General features: G+C 41.7%; 2 protein-coding genes across 4 annotated transcripts in view; both read right to left on the reverse strand.

Moving 5' to 3' along the window:
• Positions 1 to 2,531, reverse strand: part of LOC108878025 (nuclear factor 7, brain-like) — a 21,134-nt gene extending 18,603 nt beyond the window's left edge. The window contains exon 1 of the mRNA XM_051075025.1: positions 1,635 to 2,531. Coding sequence (XP_050930982.1) covers positions 1,635 to 2,516 — 882 coding nt within the window. The 5' untranslated portion in view covers positions 2,517 to 2,531. The remainder of the gene's footprint in view (positions 1 to 1,634) is intronic.
• On the reverse strand, positions 455 to 10,470 carry LOC108878533 (nuclear factor 7, brain-like). 3 transcript variants are annotated; one of them, XM_051075027.1, is made up of 3 exons: positions 9,436 to 10,470; positions 5,252 to 5,437; positions 455 to 1,448 (listed from the first exon to the last, which is right to left on the reverse strand). In XM_051075027.1, the coding sequence occupies exons 1-3, from the start codon at positions 10,318 to 10,320 to the stop codon at positions 1,092 to 1,094; spliced, it is 1,428 nt and encodes a 475-aa protein (XP_050930984.1). In that variant the 5' UTR covers positions 10,321 to 10,470; the 3' UTR covers positions 455 to 1,091. The 3 variants fall into 3 exon arrangements, 2 of the variants coding, with proteins under 2 accessions (XP_050930984.1, XP_050930983.1); XR_007814412.1 differs by lacking the exon at positions 9,436 to 10,470 and having other exon boundaries at positions 455 to 621; positions 4,586 to 6,337; XM_051075026.1 differs by lacking the exon at positions 9,436 to 10,470 and having other exon boundaries at positions 455 to 1,056; positions 4,856 to 6,337.
• Positions 10,471 to 22,241: the final 11,771 nt, after the last annotated feature.

Below are 22,241 nucleotides of genomic sequence, written 5' to 3' on the forward strand. Positions count from 1 at the left end.
ATAGTTAGGGTTGGCTCAGGCTTGAACTGAACTGAGTCTGATCTGTGATGACAAGTCTCCTGCTGCTCCTACAACTCCACTCAACACCTGCTGCTATAATTAGAAATTACTTACACTGCTATTAGTTGTATTGCTATGTTAGCAGTTAATACTTTAATTATCACTACTATCATTACCCCTGCTGTATTACTGGCATCACCTTACATTTTATATGGAACCCGTGTTATGCTATGTTCTTCTCTCACTATTCTCTACCTAGACCTGCTCTATATGAAAAGTGCCTTGAGATGACTTTTGTTGTGATATGGCGCTATATAAATAAAATTGAATTGAATTGAATTGTAAAATCAGACTGTAGCAAAGTCAGATGCCTAGACAACAGAGACTGAGTATCACTCAGTTCACACAGGTGTATTTCCACCAAAAGATAATACAAGCAAACTGGTGATCCAAGTAGCTTCCACAGGATGTTACATTTTATTCACTTAGAGCTGATAATCATCAACTGGACATTGTCATTTATCAATCATGTTATTGATCACGTAACAAGAACAAACATGACACAGTTTGCAGAAGCACTGTGATTAAACACTTCATTCAAATCAAACTCTCTTAAAACACCTGTTTCCAAAGAATAAAACAACAGATCCAAAACTCATCAAACTCATCAAACCATCAAAAACTAAACCTGATGATGAACAAACTGTCACAAAACTGAAACAATCAAAGCATTTAGTACAGTGGATATATACTACTATACAATGTTGTTTGACTCAAAACAAGATGCTGAGAACCAGGATAATCAACAGCTTTGATTTGTAAACTTTGTCTCCTGATGATGTGAAACAGTTTCAGGATTTTGTCGTCACATTTTTTAGGATATTAATCTTCATTTTAAGAAGTGACACAAACCTACAAACTAAATCTATTCTTTAAAAGCTGAGAAAGCAGCATCAACAGAAAATCAACAGCAGGAGTTACCATCATGAATAAATCTGAATGAAAGAAAACAGAAATATAACTAAATGATTTTCATGTATTTGCAGTTTAATAAACCTCAAACCATCATGATAGAAAAACATCCCTGAACATCACAGAGAAATCTCAGTTTGACTGATTTTGATATCAGTGGTTTTAGCATCACCAGCCTTTCCAACACAAAAATATGGGAAGAGTTTCTCAGTGAAAGTGTCTCTGTGAGTGTAGATGTGAGTCTTGTCTTCAGGGTTGTAGAAGGACACCTCCCCCCTGTCATAGTCCAGCTGGACTCTGATCCTCTGGAGACTCTTCTTCACTCTGACAGTCTTACCAACAACATCAGTGTATTTTCCTCTGCGATGTGATAAACACCAGATTCCATATTTTGGCGTAGCAAGTAGCTCTCCCTTCCTGTCGACTGACTCTTTAGCCAAACCCACATTCCAGACAGGATGGTCTCCCACCTCCACCTCCCAGCTGTGTTTCCCTGAGCTGAAGCCCTCAGAGCCCAGAAGATCTGCATAGAAAGTGCATCTCTCTGGATTGTCAGGGAGCTGCTTCTTTGTGTCTCCATGTCTCACACTGGTCAGATCATCAGACAGATGGAGCCATCGACTTGCAGTGTTTGGGTCCAGAATGACAGGACTGAAGTGCACCTTGTCCCTCATCTTCTCCCAGACTCTGAAGGACAGGTTGCCCAGGTGTTTGGCCACATCTATCAGAGCTCCTGAGACCAGCTGTGGATCTGACAGTGAGCTCTGGGCTCTGGCTCTGGTCTGAGTGGCTTTATAACTGCTGAGGAACGCCACCTTGTGTTTCTGCAGCTCTTCTTCAACAGCACAGATACTGTCTGACAGAGAGGAGATCTGCCCCTGAATCATCTTCATCTCTCTGCTCATAGTCTTCCCCTTCTGCTCCTCTTCCTCCCTCAGAGCTGCCAGTCTGGACTCCTCTTCCTCTTTCAGGAACTGGTGGAGCTTGTTGAACTCTGCTCTGATCTGCTTCTCTGTGGACAACAGCTGCTTCTTGGAGTGTTGAATCACATCATTGTATGTTTCCTCCACTTGTTTGTATTTGTTCCTCTTGTCCTGTAGAGACTTTAAGTCAGATTTCAGCTGCTCCTTCAGGTCACTGACTGCTTGTTCTACAGGAACCACCTTGTGACTCTCATGAAGAGAAAACTCACAGACCGTGCAGAAAGCTTTTTGTTCATCTTTACAAAACAATTTAGGCTCTTCTTGATGTTTACTACACACCACCATTACTTTCATCTCTCCTCTTTCTGTCCAAGATGATCCAGCTTTCTGTCTCCCAGGAAAAGAATCAGCCAGTTCCTTCAGAGAAATATTTATGGATGGATAATCCTTTGAGGATCTTGTTTTACAAATGGGACAGTTTTTGTTTTTAGCTTGTTCCCAGAATTGTTGCAGGCAGCTTGAACAGAAGCTGTGGCTGCAGCTCAGAGACACAGGATCTCTGAACGTCTCTGAACAAACATGGCAACTCAGGAAATTTTGAAGAAGAGCTCTCTCAGCCATTTTCTTTGTAAACTGATTATTTTTCAACAACACTCACCAAGTCACTGTCTCTTCGCTTAAAATAATCCAAATGTGTGTTTTCCAGCAGCTAATCTCACACCCTGTGATGGCGTCTCAGCTCTGTTCAACAATGTCAGAATCTATTTTCATTTTCTTTTAATACTGTCATTGGTTAAATTATTCAACAGGCTGACTGACACTAAACCTGTTTAACAACATTTTATTTCTCAGCGACTGAACCAGGAAACATATTCTGATACTCTTTCCACCACTCAACGACATCCCTAGTCCGGGTCACCCACACCAGAGTTTTTGCTTCCACAACTGCTGAAGCTGCGGCCCTTCTGGCCTCCCGGTACCTGCCTGCTGCTTCAGAAGACCCCTGGGCCAACCAAGCCTGATAGGTCTCCCTCTTCAGCCTGGGTTCTTGGGTTGCCACCCCGACAGGTGCCAACCACCTTCTGACCACAACTCCTGCCTGCTGCATCTGCAATGCACGCTTTGAACATGGTCCACTCGGACTCAATGTCCCCAGCCTCCCTCGGAATGCCCAAAAAGTTCCTTTGGAGGTGAGAGCTGAAGACCTCCCTGACAGGGTCAGGCGTCTGTCAGACGTTCCCAGCGCACCCTCACTGTTCGTTTGGGTTTGCCAGGTCTGTCCGGCAGTCTTCCCCGCCGTCTGATCCAACTCAACACCAGGTGGTGATCAGTTGACAACTCTGCCCCTCTCTTCACCCGAGTGTCCAAGACATATGGCCGCAGATCTGATGATACAACCACAAAGTCGATCATCGATCATTGGCCTAAGGTGCTCTGGTACCACGTACACTTATGAGCCACCCTATGCTCGAACATGGTGTTTGTTATGGCCAAACTGTGACTAGCACAGAAGTCCAATAACAAAACACTGCTCAGGTTCAGATCAGGGAAGCCATTCCTACCAATCACACCCCTCCAGGTTTCCCCATCATCGCCCATGTGAGCGTTGAAGTCCCCCAACAGAACTATGGAATCCCCAGCCAGTACCCTTTCCAGGACACCACCCAGAGACTCCAAGAAGGTTGGATACTACCAGCTGCTGTTCGGTGCATATGCACACACAACAGCTAGAGCCTTACCCCCCACAGTTTTCAGTCGCAGAGAGGCAACCCTCTCATTGACAGGGGAAAACTTCAACACTGCTGCGGTCAGTCAGGGGCTTGTGAGTATCCCCACTCCTGCCCGGCGCCTCTCACCTTGGGCAACTCCAGAGAAGGAGAGAGTCCAGCCCCTCTCCAGGATTTTGGTTCCAGAGCCCATGCTGTGTGTAGAGGTGAGCCCAACTATATCTAGTTGGTACCGCTCCACTTCCCTTCACCAGTTCAGGCTCCTTCCCCACCAGACAGGTGACATTCCACAGCTAGCACGCCTGGGGCCCTGCCTCTGCCTGCCACCCAGCTGACAAAGCACCCGACCCTGATGCTTATCCCTGCAGGTGGTGGGTGGGTCCACGGGGTGGTCACAGGAGGACTTCAGTCTATCCCATCATGCATTATCTTGAATGATTATCACCAGATTAAAAATGCAAAATCAATAACAAATGATCAGATTTTTTATCTTGAAAACTACACATGAATGTTCTGTCAGTGTCAATATTTTCAACATAACATTTTATTTCAGCAGGTCACATCTTTTTATTACATGTATTACATGCTTCTTTTATATCAATAATTCTTCTAAGAGTCCAGACAACTTTCACATTAAAATCAAACAGAGACACAATCAACCAGACTGATTTATATGTGTTGGAATTTGTACTGAGTTTTGTCACGTGACTGTTTAGCAGATGTTTGTATACAAAATAGAAACAAGCTCATGAAGTAAATCTCCTTTTCTGTGCTGATTTAATGACACATCATGTCAAATAGCTTCCACAGGATGTTACATTTTATTCACTTAGAGCTGATAATCATCAACTGGACATTGTCATTTATCAATCATGTTATTGATCACATATACAGAATAAACAAGACAGTTTGCAGAAGCACTGTGATTAAACACTTAATTCAAATCAAACTCTCTTAAAACACCTGTTTCCAAAGAATAAAACAACAGATCCAAAACTCATCAAACTCATCAAACCATCAAAAGACCCAAAAATATCAAAAACTAAACCTGATGATTAATCTTTATTTTAAGAAGTGACACAAACCTACAAACTAAATCTATTCTTTAAAAGCTGAGAAAGCAGCATCAACAGAAAATCAACAGCAGGAGTTACCATCATGAATAAATCTGAATGAAAGAAAACAGAAATATAACTAAATGATTTTCATGTATTTGCAGTGAGTTTAATAAACCTCAAACCATCATGATAGAAAAACTAACATCCCTGAACATCACAGAGAAATCTCAGCTTGACTGATTTTGATATCAGTGGTTTTAGCATCACCAGCCTCTCTAACACTCAAATATGGGAAGAGTTTCTCAGTGAAAGTGTCTCTGTAAGTGCAGATGTGAGTCATGTCTTCAGGGTTGTAGAAGGACACCTCCCCCCTGTCATAGTCCAGCTGGACTCTGATCCTCTGGAGACTCTTCTTCACTCTGACAGCCTCACCAACACCAGTAGTGTATTTCCCATTACGATGTGTTATACACCAGAAGCCATATTCTGGTGAAGCAAATATCTCCCCCTTCCTATCGACTGACTCTTCGGCCAAACCCACATTCCATTGAGGATGGTCTCCCACCACCACCTCCCAGCTGTGTTTCCCTGAGCTGAAGCCCTCAGAGCCCAGAACAATGGCATAATTAGTGTGTCTCTCTGGATTGTCAGGGAGCTGCTGTTTTGTGTCTCCACGTCTCACACTGGTCAGATCATCAGACAGATGAAGCCATCGGTATGTAGTGTTTGGGTCCAGAATGACAGGACTGAAGTGGACCTTGTCCCTCATCTTCTCCCAGACTCTGAAGGACAGGTTGCCCAGGTGTTTGGCCACATCTATCAGAGCTCCTGAGACCAGCTGTGGATCTGACAGTGAGCTCTGGGCTCTGGCTCTGGTCTGAGTGGCTTTATAACTGCTGAGGAACGCCGCCTTGTGTTTCTGCAGCTCTTCTTCAACAGCACAGATACTGTCTGACAGAGAGGAGATCTGCTCCTGAATCATCTTCATCTCTCTGCTCATAGTCTTCCCCTTCTGCTCCTCTTCCTCCCTCAGAGCTGCCAGTCTGGACTCCTCTTCCTCTTTCAGGAACTGGTGGAGCTTGTTGAACTCTGCTCTGATCTGCTTCTCTGTGGACAACAGCTGCTTCTTGGAGTGTTCGATCATTTCATTGTATGTTTCCTCCACTTCTTCATATTTGTTCCTCTTATCCTGTAGAGACTTTAAGTCAGATTTCAGCTGCTCCTTCAGGTCACTGACTGCTTGTTCTACAGGAACCACCTTGTGACCATGGTGAAGAGAAAACTCACAGACAGGACACACAGCTCTATCTTCATCTTTACAGAACAATTTAGGCTCTTCTTGATGTTTACTACACACCACCATTAATTTCATCTCTCCTCTGTCTCTCTCAGATGATCCAGCTTTCTGTCTCCCAGCAAAGGAATCAGCCAGTTCCTTCAGAGAAGTATTTATGACTGGATGATCCTTTGAAGATTTTCTTTTACAAATGGGACAGTTTTTGTTTTTAGCTTGTTTCCAGAATTGTTGCAGGCAGCTTGAACAGAAGCTGTGGCTGCAGCTCAGAGTCACAGGATCTCTGAAAGTCTCTGAACAAATGTGGCAAGTCAGGAAACTTTCAAAAAGAGCAACTTTCTCAGCCATTTTCTCAGTCTCTTGATTATCTTTCAGATTATCGATTATTTGATTATCTAACAGCAAGACTCACCAACTTTCTGTTATTCCATTTGATTGTTCAAAATAATCCAAATGTGTGTTTTCCAGCAGCTAATCTCACACCCTGTGATGGCGTCTCAGCTCTGTTCAACAATGTCAGAATCTATTTTCATTTTCTTTTAATACTGTCATTGGTTAAATTATTCAACAGGCTGACTGACACTAAACCTGTTTAACAACATTTTATTTCTCAGCGACTGAACCAGGAAACATATTCTGAACATATTTCATCCAGATAGATTAAATGTTACAGGCATGAACTTCAAATAAAACAGCTGTGTAGGGTTTTAATGGTGGTGAATCCCAGAAGATCAGCAGACTGCTGGATAACAAAAGGAATCCCACAGTTGCAGCAGATTCTAGCAGCAGAGGTGACTCTCAGTCTGACCCCCTCCTTCTCCTTCCTCACCTGGTATTCCTCTCCACAGTCTCCACCCCCACCTTTACACAGTGGCATCTACACGCTCCCACAATAACTTTAAAATGTGTTTACAATAACTGACACCTGCTGGATTCCTGTGGCTGCACGCTCATGTGAACTCCATGAAAATACACCCCCGGAAGTCGACCTCGCAGAGAGAGTGATTAGTAGAGGTTTTCAAAATAAAAAGCACAACATAACAAAAGTAAACTTCCTGTAAATGTGTGTGTTGTCAAACTTTACAGTCAACGTGCCTGTGTATGTGATTGTTGTCACCTCAGTGAGAGGACGAGCTCTCCAGCTCCTCTACAAGCTGTTTTTTCTTTGCCCCACATGTTCTCATTTATTTACTTCATCTATTCATTCAGTCATACGTCATTTACAGTCTGTTGTTTTTCAGGGTCACAGGAGGACTTCAGTCTATCCCATCATGCATTGCTTTGAATGATTATCATCAGATTAAAAATGCAAAATCAATAATAAATGATCAGATTTTTACCTTGAAAACTACATATAAATGTTCTGTCAGTGTCAATATTTTGAACGCAACATTTTATTTCAGCAGGTCACATCATTTTATTACATGTAAGACAATAAAATCCTGACAGGATGTTCTTCTCTCTTTTTATTTAGATCTTCATTTGCTTATTTATCTTCAGCAGTAATTCTTCCAGACAACTTTCACATTAAAATCATACAACACAATGAGACTTGAGAAAAACCTTCTTTAACTTTCTCATCATAAACTACAGGAGAAACAAGAAGTGTCAACATTACAGTCTTTGATTTTTAAATTGAACTCCTTCAACATGGAGACGTCTCTCTCATAACCAGCAGGAATCATTCTTCAGACTCTCACTCAAAAGTCTCTGTTTGCTCATTTAAAACAAAGTGTTGAGTCTGATGAGGGAGGCAGAGGGAGAGGCTGCTGCAGGGGAGGGTAACAGTGGAGCTGGCTGAGGGCTGGGTCAGGCTGGGCAGAGCTGGCTGGGAGGCTCAGTGACGCTGACAGGAACAATGTGAAAGACAGGCTCCAAGCTGGGACGTGGAGAACAAAGGAGGAAGCTGGTGAAGAGGATCTGAAGCACAGGAGACGAGGGATCAGCAAGAGAGAAAAAACTGAGAGCTCAGCTGTAGAGTTTCCACTGGAGCCGACTGAACAAACTGGTGAAGAGTGGAGGACTGAGCTGGAGATTTTATGCTGCAGCAGGTTGAGGTGTTGATCAGGTGATGAGCAGCAGGTGTGCAGGAGAATGGGCAGGAGCAGGAACCAGGAAGCCACGCCCTGCAGGACACACACAACTACTCTGACATAAGGAAAGTAAAAAAACAGAGGAAAACAAAAAGGGAAGGAAGGTTGGAACAGCCTAACCATAACAGACTGTGAACAAAATGTGAACTTTGTCTCCATCTTGTGACGCTCACAGGAAGAAACATGTGTCCATACGTCCACATACTGTATGGATATAGTCAGTAATGTTGACATGATGTATGTGTGAACACGTTGTCCCTGAAAACTGCATTAAGTAGAAACAAGATCATAAAGTAAATCTCCTTTTCTGTGTGAAATAAATTCAGAATAAAAACTGCTGCTGATTTAATGACACATCATGTCAAGTAGCTTCCACTGGATGTTACATTTTATTCACTTAGAGCTGATAATCATCAACTGGACATTGTCATTTATCAATCATGTTATTGATCACGTATACAGAACAAACATGACACAGTTTGCAGAAGCACTGTGATTAAACACTTCATTCAAATCAAACTCTCTTAAAACACCTGTTTCCAAAGAATAAAACAACAGATCCAAAACTCATCAAATCATCAAAAGACCCAAAAATATCAAAAACTAAACCTGATGATTAATCTTTATTTTAAGAAGTGACACAAACCTACAAACTAAATCTATTCTTTAAAAGCTGAGAAAGCAGCATCAACAGAAAATCAACAGCAGGAGTTACCATCATGAATAAATCTGAATGAAAGAAAACAGAAATATAACTAAATGATTTTCATGTATTTGCAGTTTAATAAACCTCAAACCATCATGATAGAAAAACATCCCTGAACATCACAGAGAAATCTCAGTTTGACTGATTTTGATATCAGTGGTTTTAGCATCACCAGCCTTTCCAATACCAAAAAATGGGAAGAGTTTCTCAGTGAAAGTGTCTCTGTGAGTGTAGATGTGAGTCATGTCTTCAGGGTTGTAGAAGGACACCTTCCCCCTGTCATAGTCCAGCTGGATTCTGATCCTCTGGAGACTCTTCTTCACTTTGACAGTCTTACCAACAACATCAGTGTATTTTCCTCTGCGATGCCATAAACACCAGACTCCATATTTTGGTTCAACAGACAGCTTCTCCTTCCTGTTAAAAGATTCTTTGGCCAAACCCACATTCCAGACAGGATGGTCTCCCACCTCCACCTCCCAGCTGTGTTTCCCTGAGCTGAAGCCCTCAGAGCCCAGAACATTTGCATATTGAGTGCATCTCTCTGGATTGTCAGGGAGCTGCCGATTTGTGTCTCCACATCTCACACTGGTCAGATCATCAGACAGATAGAGACAGGCAGGTGCAGTGTTTGGGTCCAGAATGACAGGACTGAAGCGGACCTTGTCCCTCATCTTCTCCCAGACTCTGAAGGACAGGTTGCCCAGGTGTTTGGCCACATCTATCAGAGCTCCTGAGACCAGCTGTGGATCTGACAGTGAGCTCTGGGCTCTGGCTCTGGTCTGAGTGGCTTTATAACTGCTGAGGAACGCCACCTTGTGTTTCTGCAGCTCTTCTTCAACAGCACAGATACTGTCTGACAGAGAGGAGATCTGCTCCTGAATCATCTTCATCTCTCTGCTCATAGTCTTCCCCTTCTGCTCCTCTTCCTCCCTCAGAGCTGCCAGTCTGGACTCCTCTTCTTCTTTCAGGAACTGGTGGAGCTTGTTGAACTCTGCTCTGATCTGCTTCTCTGTGGACAACAGCTGCTTCTTGGAGTGTTGAATCACATCATTGTATGTTTCCTCCACTTGTTTGTATTTGTTCCTCTTGTCCTGTAGAGACTTTAAGTCAGATTTCAGCTGCTCCTTCAGGTCACTGACTGCTTGTTCTACAGGAACCACCTTGTGACTCTCGTGAAGAGAAAACTCACAGACAGGACACACAGCTCTATCTTCATCCTTACAGAACAATTTAGGCTCTTCTTGATGTTTACTACACACCACCTCCATCTTCTGTTCTGTCTTTTCTGTCCCAGATGATCCAGCTTTCTGTCTCCCAGCAAAGGAATCAGCCAGTTCCTTCAGTGCAAAGTTCACATCTGGATGATCTTTTGAAGATTTTCTTTTACAAATGGGACAGTTTTTGTTTTTAGCTTGTTTCCAGAATTGTTGCAGGCAGCTTGAACAGAAGCTGTGGCTGCAGCTCAGAGACACAGGATCTCTGAAAGTCTCTGAACAAATGTGGCAACTCAAGAAATCCTCAACAAGAGCAACTTTCTCAGCCATTTTCTCTGTTTTCGTAAATGAAACACTCACCAAATTAAATTTCCCTTCAGCTTTTCTCTTACAGTCCCAAAGTGATCATTATTCAGTTAGTGATTTCTCCTCCTGTAATGGCGTCCTCACTCTGTTCAGCAATGTCAAAGACTGTTTTAATCGTTCTCCTGATCTTTCATTGGTTAATCATTAATGGCAGCTATCTGCTAGTTTTTATTACCTTTCTACAGAACAGGGTAAAGGTTAAAGTCTGTGAAGCCTCTCCTTCAGAATCTGGAAAACTTTACAGTTTAATGAAAGAACATTATTGAGGTGTGTGCATGTATTTGTGGATTGTGTTTGATTATGGGTAGATGACAGAAGCATTTAGTGACTTTAACTCTATTTTTCTTTTCCATACACTGCTTCATAATGTAATCCCCTAAATTCTGGTTTCTCAAATGGTTTAAGAGAAGCAAAGAGAAGAGAAGCTGCTGATTTTTTTTGATGCAAATATCTTCACTGAATAAGTCAGATGAGTATTTTGTCCACACACACTCATCTCATCATCAGTTTTCACCACTGGAGGTCAGCAAGAACATTCAGCTGCAGAAAACTGAAAACCTTCAGCTGTGAAGTTTGTCTTTAATGTTTTACTAAACCCCTGAAACACTTCAGTAAATATCTGAGCCTGCTCCATCGATGTATCACGTGAGTTTCAAAGATGAACACAATGTATGTTCATGCGTCTGAGCAGCAGAACCTTTCCTCAGTGTGTGGAGCTCTCACTAACACTTAACCCCAACACTCCCCCAGGATCTCTGAGTAACTGAATACACACAGAGCGCCTCTTTCACTGAGGGTTAAAGAAGAAGATGTGAACTGTGGCTGTGTGTTTTTCAGTGTGTTAGCTGGAGAGAAGCAGAGCTGTAAGGAGGAGAAAGAGAGAGAGGGGGGAGGAGGGGTGAGAGATGAATATTTGATCAGCTCCTCTCTGGCCCTGTGTGCTATAATATTGATGTGGTCCAGAGGCCTTGAAGCCGCCTCTCTCCAGCTCACAGGTACATTAACACACCGGTAGCATACCTGAGCTCTCCCTGACATCCCGGTGGAGAAAACCTGTGTGGTGTGAATAAGATTATGTGTGTATTTATTTATTCATCACCTTTACCTGAGGTTTTCCCGCAGTATTTAAACACCTCATGTGATGAAACATATTTTTTTTCCTGGTGTTGTCGACCTGAGCACTTGTGTTCATTGTGCTGTGTTATTAAAAGCCACGGCAACAGGAAGCACATGCCTCTGAGTGGCTGGTGGTTGTCTGTTAATATTGTGTGTCAGGTGTTGTCTTCAGTGGTTCTGGTCAACAGTTTAAGACGAATTAACCCGCAGGTAACCATAGCAACAGTATTCTGTTTAGCGCTCACGAGTCTCACTAGTAGAACGCCGCCTAACTAAACAAACAAACTTTAAAAAATGGATGACAATTATTCAAACACATCTTTCTCTTTTGTGATAAAGGGCAGTGGCATAAGCATGAGTACTTGCACCCGGATACTCTGATGGAAACGATGTGAAGACCTCATCCAGGTGTTTGAAGAAGCTCTTAATGGCTGAGATGGTGTGAATTCAAGACACATGCACTCATATGATCAGAAACCTGTCCATCAGCCTTTGGTTTATAAAGTCTAAATACAGAACTTTTCATCCAAAAATCAATAAAGAATCTGTATTTTTGAGTTTTGGTTCTTTCGGCTCTTTGGCTTTCCCACAAATCCTTAGAGCGTACGCTAATGTTGTGGTTGACAGAAGTATGGAAATCAACTTTTCATCCAGTTTTAAATCCCACACTACTTCACAATATCATCACATTGATCTATGAGACCTCCAATGGCAAGAAATGACATGTTGTGTGTTTCAGATGTCATTGCTGCTGCCTGAAAGACTAAGTCACTTTTTAGGGAAGAAAAAAAGAAACGTTATTTCTCTTTCAAATAAAAAGTTGAAATGATAATTAAATATCGCATCTTTACTCAAATCAATACACTCAGGAATTTTGCTAATACAACCTTTTTTGTTCTGGTGCTATCATCTTGTAATTGTCACTTGTGGCTGTAGCTGCAGAAGTTACCGTCTCACTTAAAGAGCATCTGCCAATCTCTAAAAGTGAAAGTGACATTTTTTTCTTTTTTTGTTTACTTGTGATTGCATTCAACAGTCTGTAGGGGGCAGCCTTTTATTTATCAGTTGCTGCTGTTGTACAGAGCCGTGCTGCTCCATGTCATGTTCTGCTTTTCAACTCCTATAATGTTAAACCTGTGCTGCTTTATATCCTCGTGTTACATCGCCTCATCATCAGCATTAAAGTTTGATATAAAGCCTCTCCCTCTGCACACTCACTGCCCTCATCAACAGGGGTCAGAAGTTCAAAGATGAGATAATGTTCTTGATAATGCATCTGGAGCTGCTGATTGGTTCAGCGTGTGCACTGAGGGTCACATTTCTGTACATGACACCTGCTGACCTGCAGGAAGAGCCTGCTCCGTCATCAACAGTGAGCAGAGGAAAAAGAGTGTGGGCTCAGCAGGAGGTGCACTCCAACTCAGTGTGCATTATTTTCTGCTCTCTCTGTGTCTGTCCTTTCACTTATTCAAACACTTCTATGCTCAAATGTTTTATATTCTCTTTCCTTTGTTGATCTTGGATGCAGCAGTTATGTGCCACAGAGCCATGGTGATTGTGTAACTCAAAATCATGCTGGACCAGTTTTGAGTTGAGTTTCCTCTTCAGAGTACGTGTTGTTTTATTGGTCTGTTGCAGGAGAAAATTGCAGTTTTGCACTTTCACATCCCTGTTTGACGAGATGAGTTCAAACTGGGGCTTTTTAAAAACTCTTACAGACAAAAATTAGCCTGAGATTTTCTTGCTCATCTCAGCAGAAGTCTGCTGGAACTTTTTCACTGGTTGAATATACACAACTCAGACATAAAGCGAAAATCTTTGTGATGGATCACCTCCTGAAGTTTCTGCCTGTTTATTTTCGTAACACAGTGAAATAAAGATAAGACTTTATTGATCCTCAAGAGGGAAACAGCAACACAGGAAACAGACCACAGAGTCAGGTTGGAGCAGGATGTAGATAAGCAGAAAATTAAAAATAGAAAACATTAGAACATTAGAAAGTTCTAGACTATGCAGTATCCTTGACCAGTGTAATGGAGCATACACTACACTGTGGACACCTGAACATTTCACCTGTATGTTATTGCTGAACATCTCAATCCAAAACCACAGACGTTCACCTGACGCTGTAACAGCCTCCACTCTCATTCTCATGATTTGTTGCCATTTAATTACAGAAGCATTAGTTGGGTAATAAAGCCTGGCTCCTGTTCAACCCCACAGGTACAGGCCAGTCAAGTTCTTCGAAAGCAAACCAGGAAAACTATTTCTTCATGGAGCTGCACAGGAACTTTTCTCACAGTGATACAGAACCTTCTTCCAAGCTACTGCCACAAATCAAATGGACACACGCTGAAAAAACAAGGAGAGCAGCCTCCTGATTTTGAGCAAAGTTTGAAATACATGAAATATTAATGTATTGAAAATTGTAATAATTACAGTGATGATATAATATAATGTGTTAACATCAAAGTAAGACCAGTGGTTACCTGCAAGATACAGAAACAACCTAAAAGCATGTATATTTCAGGACATGTAAAAACACCAAGTGAGTTTTTTTAAGGGTAAAATCAACTGTGATACATTAGAAAATGAAGCACAGACAGAGCCCTCCATCAGTTACAGTGGAGCAGGCTGCAGACAAAAGAAAGAGAACCAAGGGAAAGAGAAAGTGGGAGCATCTTCGGGGATTACCAGGTCATATTCATGTAGGATCATAGTTTATTCTTTTTAAACATGGCTGAATTATTCAACAGTTTTTGCTTCAGATTTTTTTTTTTTTTTTTTTTTTTTTCCAGAAGAGCACTGGGACACGTAAACCAAGGCCACCAGCGAAACACTGTTAGATTTAACTTAGTAACTGTTAAGAAGAATATACTCTCATGCTCTCTCTCTCTCTCTCTCTCTCTCTCTCACACACACACACACACACACACATAAACACAAATGATCTTTAATTGGGAGAACAAACTTGGTGGATTTGTTTAGATGAAAAAATATATTTTGTTGTTCATTAGATATTCCTCAGGGTCTGTAACATAGACGTCTAAGATGCCATGTGTGATCCTGCTCAGCTTGTGTGTGTGTGTGTGTGTGTGTGTGTGTGTGTGTGTGTGTGTGTGTGTGTGTGTGTGTGGACATGTTGCCTTGTGTCATATACATGAGAGTCCTCCAAGGACCAAATGTCTTTTTCCACCTCCTCCGTCTCCATGGTGAAACAAATGAGGTTCCTTCCTAGTGGGATCATCGAGGATTTTTTGAACGTGTGTGTATGTGTGTGACAAACACACACACACACACATACACACACACACACACACACACACACACACACACAGATCACAGTGTTGTCAGCAACACTGACACTTGCTGTCTTGTCCCTGCTGTCATAAAACATGCTGTTTGTTTTACACATCTGTCTGCCAAGCTGCACACACACACACACACACACACACACACACACACACCTTCCCCTGCCAAGGTCTGTTTTCTATCACCGTGATTCTTGCTGAGTGACCATGACTCTGCTGTTTGCTTTAAAATCTTGCAAAACCAAACTTTATTAAGCATTTAAGTTAAGACATTAAGCTAATATGTGTTGTGGATTGGGAGCAGTTTAAAATGCCTGCATTCACCCACCTGCACAAACAAACGGACACACACACACACACACACACACACCTTTTGCACACACACTCCTCAGGGCTTGCTGCTAATCTTCACAGCCTCCCCTCATCATCATTTAACCCACCGGAGACCATGAAGATCATGTTTCTACCCTCAGTGCACACACACACACTCTCAACACCACAGTTCCTCCGTTCATCCGTCGTGGCTGAACGTCTGGAGGGGTTGTGCGGACTGACAGATCCTCTGGGTTTGTGTCACCAGCTGCCTTGGATGCATTAGCGGCGCAGACTGGACCGTCCCCCCGGCTGAAATCGCAGCCTTGCCTCAGTCCCCTGGCGAGCTGCGCATCATTAGCTGCCATCTTGGCCCTGACACTTGCTGTGTCCCGTCAGAACCAGAGGGACGCCGTGGACAGGCATCGTGGAAATGAGGAAACGCTGTTGTGATTTATATGAATGTGAGGGGATGAAGTTTTGGAGACGTGAAAGAGGGCAGAGTAAAATTATGTAAGTCTAAAAACATGCTGAATTTTTCTAAAATGTTTTTTCCCCTATTTCTAAAACCAGCATTGTTTATTTGGAATAATCTGTAGCAGAACTGGATAATGAACAGTTATTGGATGGATGATGAAATCTGGTGCAGATGCTGATGATCCCCAGAGGATGAACCCTGGTAATTATGGTGACCCATCTGATTTTTCCTCTTGTGCCACTATGAGGATAACATTCATGGTTGTAAGGAAAATGTTTCAACAACTACTGGATGGATTGCAATAAAACTTACATTCATGCTCCCCTCAGGATGAACTGTAATGACTTTTCTGACCCGTTAACTTCCCATACAGCCCAATGATCAGATCAAGATGTTCAATTCTTTGGTTTGTGACAATGTATTTACAAAAGTAATGATGTTAGTCTGCTGTCTGTAAATTACGGTGGCCCTGAAGGTCAAAGAACAACCACAATTCAGGAAAGAAAACAACATTTCAGAAAACAAATGTGAACATGTTAACATGCTAACATTAGCATCGCTGTGCAAACTCACAGAGCCACCAGTATTCCTGTACACTTTTAGTTTTGTTATTTTAATGTTAATGTGATTTCTGCTGAATTAACGTCTTTCTATATATTGTTGTTTGTTTCTAAGTTACTGTTTTCCTTGCTTCTTGCTTTCTCTCTCTCTTTCTTTATAGATCTCAGCACCTGATACTGTTAAATAAGAGTTAAATCAAATTGAAAAGACAACAACGAGAGGAAGTTTGGTATGAATATGAAAAGCATCTTGATGAAGACTAAATTCAATAATTTATTTCAGCCGGGTCAGAAAGTTGTCTCTTCCAAAGCCCTGGAGAGTTTCATTCAGCCCCTGGTAATGTTGTTATGACGGCTGAGCTAATGCAGCATCCTGTCATGTTGTTGTGTGGCTGTTTCCCTCAGGAACTGTTGTGTGTGTGAGTATCTCGCTGAAGGAGAGCAGAGGAAGGAGGGGGTTATTACAGTACATTAAGAGAGGGATTATACTGACCATGCTGACATCAACATGTTAGCTAATTGACAAGGGGGATATACATGCTGTTTACCAAATCCTCTTTGGGCTCAGACTGAATAAAACACTTCCAGGGTGAGTGAATGAAACACACACAAGCGAGGATTAGAGGACTGAGGAGTTGTACATGACCCGCAGATGTCAAATTAAAACCTGAGATGGGGCTGAGCAGATTGTCAGGATGGAGTCCGGAAAATGTGGTTAGCCGTCACTTTTTGATGATGCCTCCGGTTTGTTTGACACCACTGGAGTTACTGTGTCTGTTATCTGATTTTTATTTTGCCTCAGTAGAAAGTTACTCTCCTGGAAGAGCAATATTTATTGTCTCATGAGGACCTGCAGGTCTGGAAAAGTCTTGAAAAGCATTTAATTTAACCCTTGAAAAATGGCTACAAGGGTATCACAAAGTCTTACAAAAGTATTGAGTACTCTCTCTTGTCTTGCTCAGGCAGTAATGTCACCTATAAAATGATTTTTGTATCTGACTGCAGCCTGTGTTACACACTCAAAAAGTAAACGTGGCAGATTCCAGCAGTTTTCATACAGGTACGATTGCTTCATGCTGAGTGTGATTACCCTCCTCTCCACTCCCACCATTCACATTAGCGTTGCTGCTACACACACTGATAAAGTAGGTGGTGGTATGCACCTAGTTGGTCTGCAATCCAACAATAAACACAAAGAAGATGAAGAGTATGCTGCACTGCACATCCTAAATAACAGTCTGAAACTGAGCCCACAGGTCATCTGTGCAGCAGCTTATTGCAGCCTATGGTTACATTTTGTTGTTAAGCTAGCAGCTGTAATAATGATGATGGAAACAAAGTAAAGTAAATCACCACAAAACAAAGAACTGAATGTGTGAAAGTCTCAGTCGTGTTCAACTTATATAATCAGGAAACTTCCTCTGGGGTGAAACAATGTTGACTTTCTACTATTTATTTCCCACAGACCATTACATCAACAGAGAAGGTTAAACAGGAAGTGTCTTTTGAAAGTTTTCAGTCATGCATATTTAACTGATGAGCCATCAAATCTCACTCTGTCAGCTCCAGAATGTCTGAGGTGCAGCCTGAGGTGAAAGTGCTGCCAAAGCACAAAGTAAAAACTCAGAGAATCGTTGGACAACATGAACCGGCTCACCTCGGATTAAACCAGCTTCGAGTGTGACCGTGGAGCCTTTGAGCGACCGAGGCCTCGCCACTAAGAGGAGTGCGGTTTGGCCTCGGCGGGTGTGACAGCAGCCTTCACCTGGATGTAGCTCAATAAATAACTGTGATGGGTAATTTGTGCGTTGTGGAGCAACAAGTTGACGGTTGATCTGTGGGTCAAAGACTCGAGGCCAAGGCTCGCTGCAGCTGCATCGCTGGTCAAATACGACTCATGTAAAATTCATAGATGATGTGAAGTCAAAGTAACGGCCTCGTCTCCACCCTGTCCTTCATGTTCGTCTCTCTTCTCCATTTTGTTTCCTCTTTTATCTCCTCTCTTCTCTCATCTCCTTGTTTCTTTTTCTATCTTTGCCTCCTTCTTGTTTTCTCTCTTCTCTGCACCCTCACCACTCTTTCCTTCCTTTCCTCTCTCATCTACTTCCTTCCTCTTCTGCCTCCTCTCCTCTCCTGTCCTTTTCTTGTTTCCTCTTTTGTCACCTCTCTCCTCTCCTGCTTTCCTTGTTTTCTCTCCTCTCATTTCCTCTTGTCTCCTCTCCTAAAAATCCTCCCTCACCTCCTCATTTCCTCTCTCCTCTCCTCTGTCCTCCCCTCTCATCCAGCCACAAAGGCTCAGAGGAGCGTCATAGTGGAGCATCTCCAAGCTCAGGGCTCCAGACACAACACGCCCAATACACTGTGCTGGGGCAGAGGGAGGGAGTCAGACGCAGAGAATTAGCCATGAACAACATTAACAACAATAATAAGAGCATTCTTGCTGAAGCAGGCAAACTCATTTAGGTCTTTACTTTAATGACCTGCTCTTTATTTTGTAAGTATACCAAAGTGAATAGAAGTGAACCACAGAAAGCTTTTCTACTCCTGCATGGAATTTCTTAATTACTGTAATTATAGGTAATTATAGCATTTTTCGGTTTATTCTGATTTTATTGCATTTGTTTGTTGAGCAAAATTACCATTACCAAGTCAGTGGACTTAAAGTACCCGGTGAAGTTTTTTAGACTGTTAAACAATGTTTTTATAAGTGGCGACATGATACACATTCCTGCCGCCATTTCACACATTTCCACTCAACAGTTGGTGGCAGTAAAGCGCAAAGAGGTGAATCTGCAAAGACAGTGAAGAAGAAGACTGCATGAACCCTAGATTATATAAACTATTCAAAAACACTCAAACACATCATTTACATCTAAAAAAAAAAACATTTGTTTAGTCTGCTCCCTGGATCAGATTAGCAGTAGGCAGGAATTTCTTTTCAGAGTTTGCCACTAGGGGGCACCAAAGGCAGAAATTTAAGTAAAACGCTTAACATTTCACAAGTGAAACCCATACCTTTTATTAATATGTACAACACCTGCTGATGTGTTCATCACATGAAACTAGACCTGTTAAACTGTGCTATAAACAAGCAGAAATTATGCTTATACTCTGTTTCTCACCGAAACACAATGTCTATCCTTGAGGTTTAACAAACATGTTGAATGTATTTCTTTCCTCATTAAATATTCTCAGAGCCAGTTCTTTAATATTTTAATCCTGCATTACTTAAACCCATGTTTTCTTCCGAGCAATTTTCCTCACTGCCTTTGTTGGCGCATTGCTACTTTTCTTGCCAAACTTCTGCCGCTAGATGTTGATGAGTGTTCAGCCAGTGGCATCACACTGCCTGTGGACCAGGCTTCCTCATATTCATGATCAAAAACAAAACAGGCATGCCCTGATGAAAAGACTGTTCCATAGTGCCAAATTCTCTTTCCAGATGAACATTAACTTTAGTATTCATATACAGATGATATATTCATAGAGCTTGTGAGCATATTGTGGATATAAAAGGAGTGTGAACTTAAATAGGGTTGTATAAATGGATTTACTCTCTTAAAACACGTTTATATCAGTAGTGTAGTGAGGCAGGCCTTCAGTGTTTGATTAAATGCAGGATAAAGAGGAGTCCCTCTGTGAATAAGAAGCTGCAAGCAGCTGTTCTGTCTTTAAACTCTCTCAGTCTCTGGTCGGCTGCCAGTGCTTTAGCTCCAGGTTTCGTCCCACGAGGACGTCACAGAGCATCTTCTCATCTGTCTTGTTTCCAGCTTTTAGAGTGAGTGATCCTTGTTCACAATTATTGATTAAACCAAACAGTTTGAATATCCGCTACGGGCACAAATCCGAGGCTCACTGTTCAGTTAAATTTTGAGAATAGAGAGATCAGAGAAGCAGCTACAGAAAAGATCCAGCAGAGGACAATCATGTTTTTGGAGTCCATGTGGTGAGAGCTTTGTTCATGAAATAAGTCCTTGATCTTCTGTGTGTCTGGATCAGAACAAAATACTGCAGGAATTCAATAGTAATGGTGCACAATGTTCAATGTGCAGCCTTCAATATTTCAAGGAAAAATAAAGATGATGTTTTATTGTCTGCTTATGAATGGACTTGGGATTGCTTTGAGACATTTAGGACAGAAAACAGCTTAATGATGTAGCACCAGAATAAAAAGTTGAGATGCCAAAAATACCTGCTGCCTGGAGAATTTTATAAATATAAATCTGTTTCTGGGGGTGTCTTAAAATGATCTCTCACAATATCTCACTGACATTTGTGCTCACTTGTTTGGTGATTTTGGATTCGTTGCATAAGTTTAACCACATCTTGACGTTTTCAGCAGCATGTTGTGTAACCCACTTCCTGGCAGCGATATTGTAATATTCAACATCTGCTATTCTTTGATTTACAAGGTAAACACAAATCTGTCTTGAGTCATATTCAGAGGAAGCACCTGCTCAGACAGACTGACACCACTGAAATGAAACCTGGATATAATAATAATAATATTCAATAGAACTCTAAATGTGGGTTAATCTGTGCCCCCAGTAAATGCACCATTTACTCCTGTTTGAGTAACATTTGTTAAAAAATAAACTTTGTGGCTTGCTGAATTTTTAAAAAATGTTTTAAAAGATTTACCTCTCCCTGTAGGAACCAGTGATCTCGAGTGTCACAGGCAGGGTTAGGAATTTGGACAAGAAACACATTGGTGGGTTTTTGTCTTGTTGACAACAGTATCTTCTCCTTTAAAAGTTCATTACACCACAGTCTCTGAGGCCAGAAGAAATGTTTTTAAACCACCCTCATGCAGTTCAACTCCAGTTACAAAGTCAAGCAGTGGTCGAGCTGTGATAAAAGTTATTCGATGGAAATGTGCAGATATTAACTATCTGATACAAAGCAGCATGACTTTATGCAAGAATAGTTTTAGTGATGTTCAGTGATTTTGTCCGGTGTGTCAGGGTCACTACACACTCTTTAAACCATTTTCTACCAAAGAAATTACTCTGATTATCCTGAAATAACAGTGACAAGTAGGAGGCAGACATCTTAAGAGCAAGATCTGAGCAACAAAACAAACTCATACTGTCTTCGTGGCTACATACCGGAGAAGATAACAGTTAGAAAATATGTTTTAAGATGAACTTTAACAAATAAATAGAAACCCAACATGACATTAACTAAGAAATCTCAAAAAAAGCTGATATGGATGACAATAAAATGTGTAGAGCAACATGTTTGAGGGGATTATCTTTAAGTAGGAAAGTCTGTTTGCCAGTTTTTGCACACATCTGGTGCACTAATGCAGACAGAATCTTAAGGCTTCAAATCTAATCCCACAGACAGAAGCAAAGGGTCCTCTCTCCTCTGTCAGACACAGAAAGAGAATCTGAAAATATGTGGAAAGATAAATTTGATCTCCACACAAAAATACACACCCTGATATCTGAAACTCCACTGACTGAGAGCAAAGCTTAACAAAACCCCTTATTATAAATCATTTCAGCCAAAATATGTGAGGTTGAAGCCATGTGTTCACCAAAAACCAAGTGGTCGTATTTTCCCTCTAATGGACCACATTTTCAATCAGTCTCCTCATTCAGCTATGAAACACTTTGCTACAAATCTTTCTGCAGTTCCTTTTTTTATTACCACAGATGTCCCTGCTTCCTGTTTTTCCCACTGTGAATTATGAGTTTGTAATTTATACCATTTTAAAACAGATTATAAGATTAAAGTCATCTTTAAAAAGATCTGAAAAGACAAAATGGGACCACATTTGACCTGTAGCATGAGTTTGCTCAAACTTTAACACCTGGTGTATTTATGATACATCTAATTTTTGCTGTGGATGCTTTGGCAACTACTACAACATCAAGGTGTCACGTTTTCCAACATGGTGAGTTTTCCACCTCAGCTAGAGCTGCAGTGTTCCCACCTTTAACATGCATGAGAGCAGAAACTTCCTGAAGACAAAACAAAAACCCAACAGAGAATCTGACAAAGGGTTGAACTCTGCCTGAGGAGCATCTATATACTGGTGCTGATGAGTAATGGGGAGCAGGTGTGTCGGCAGGTGAGAACAACAAGTGGGCAGGAGAGGAG

This window comes from Lates calcarifer, linkage group LG13 (assembly GCF_001640805.2).
Source record: "Lates calcarifer isolate ASB-BC8 linkage group LG13, TLL_Latcal_v3, whole genome shotgun sequence".
NCBI classification, from domain to species: domain Eukaryota; kingdom Metazoa; phylum Chordata; class Actinopteri; family Centropomidae; genus Lates; species Lates calcarifer.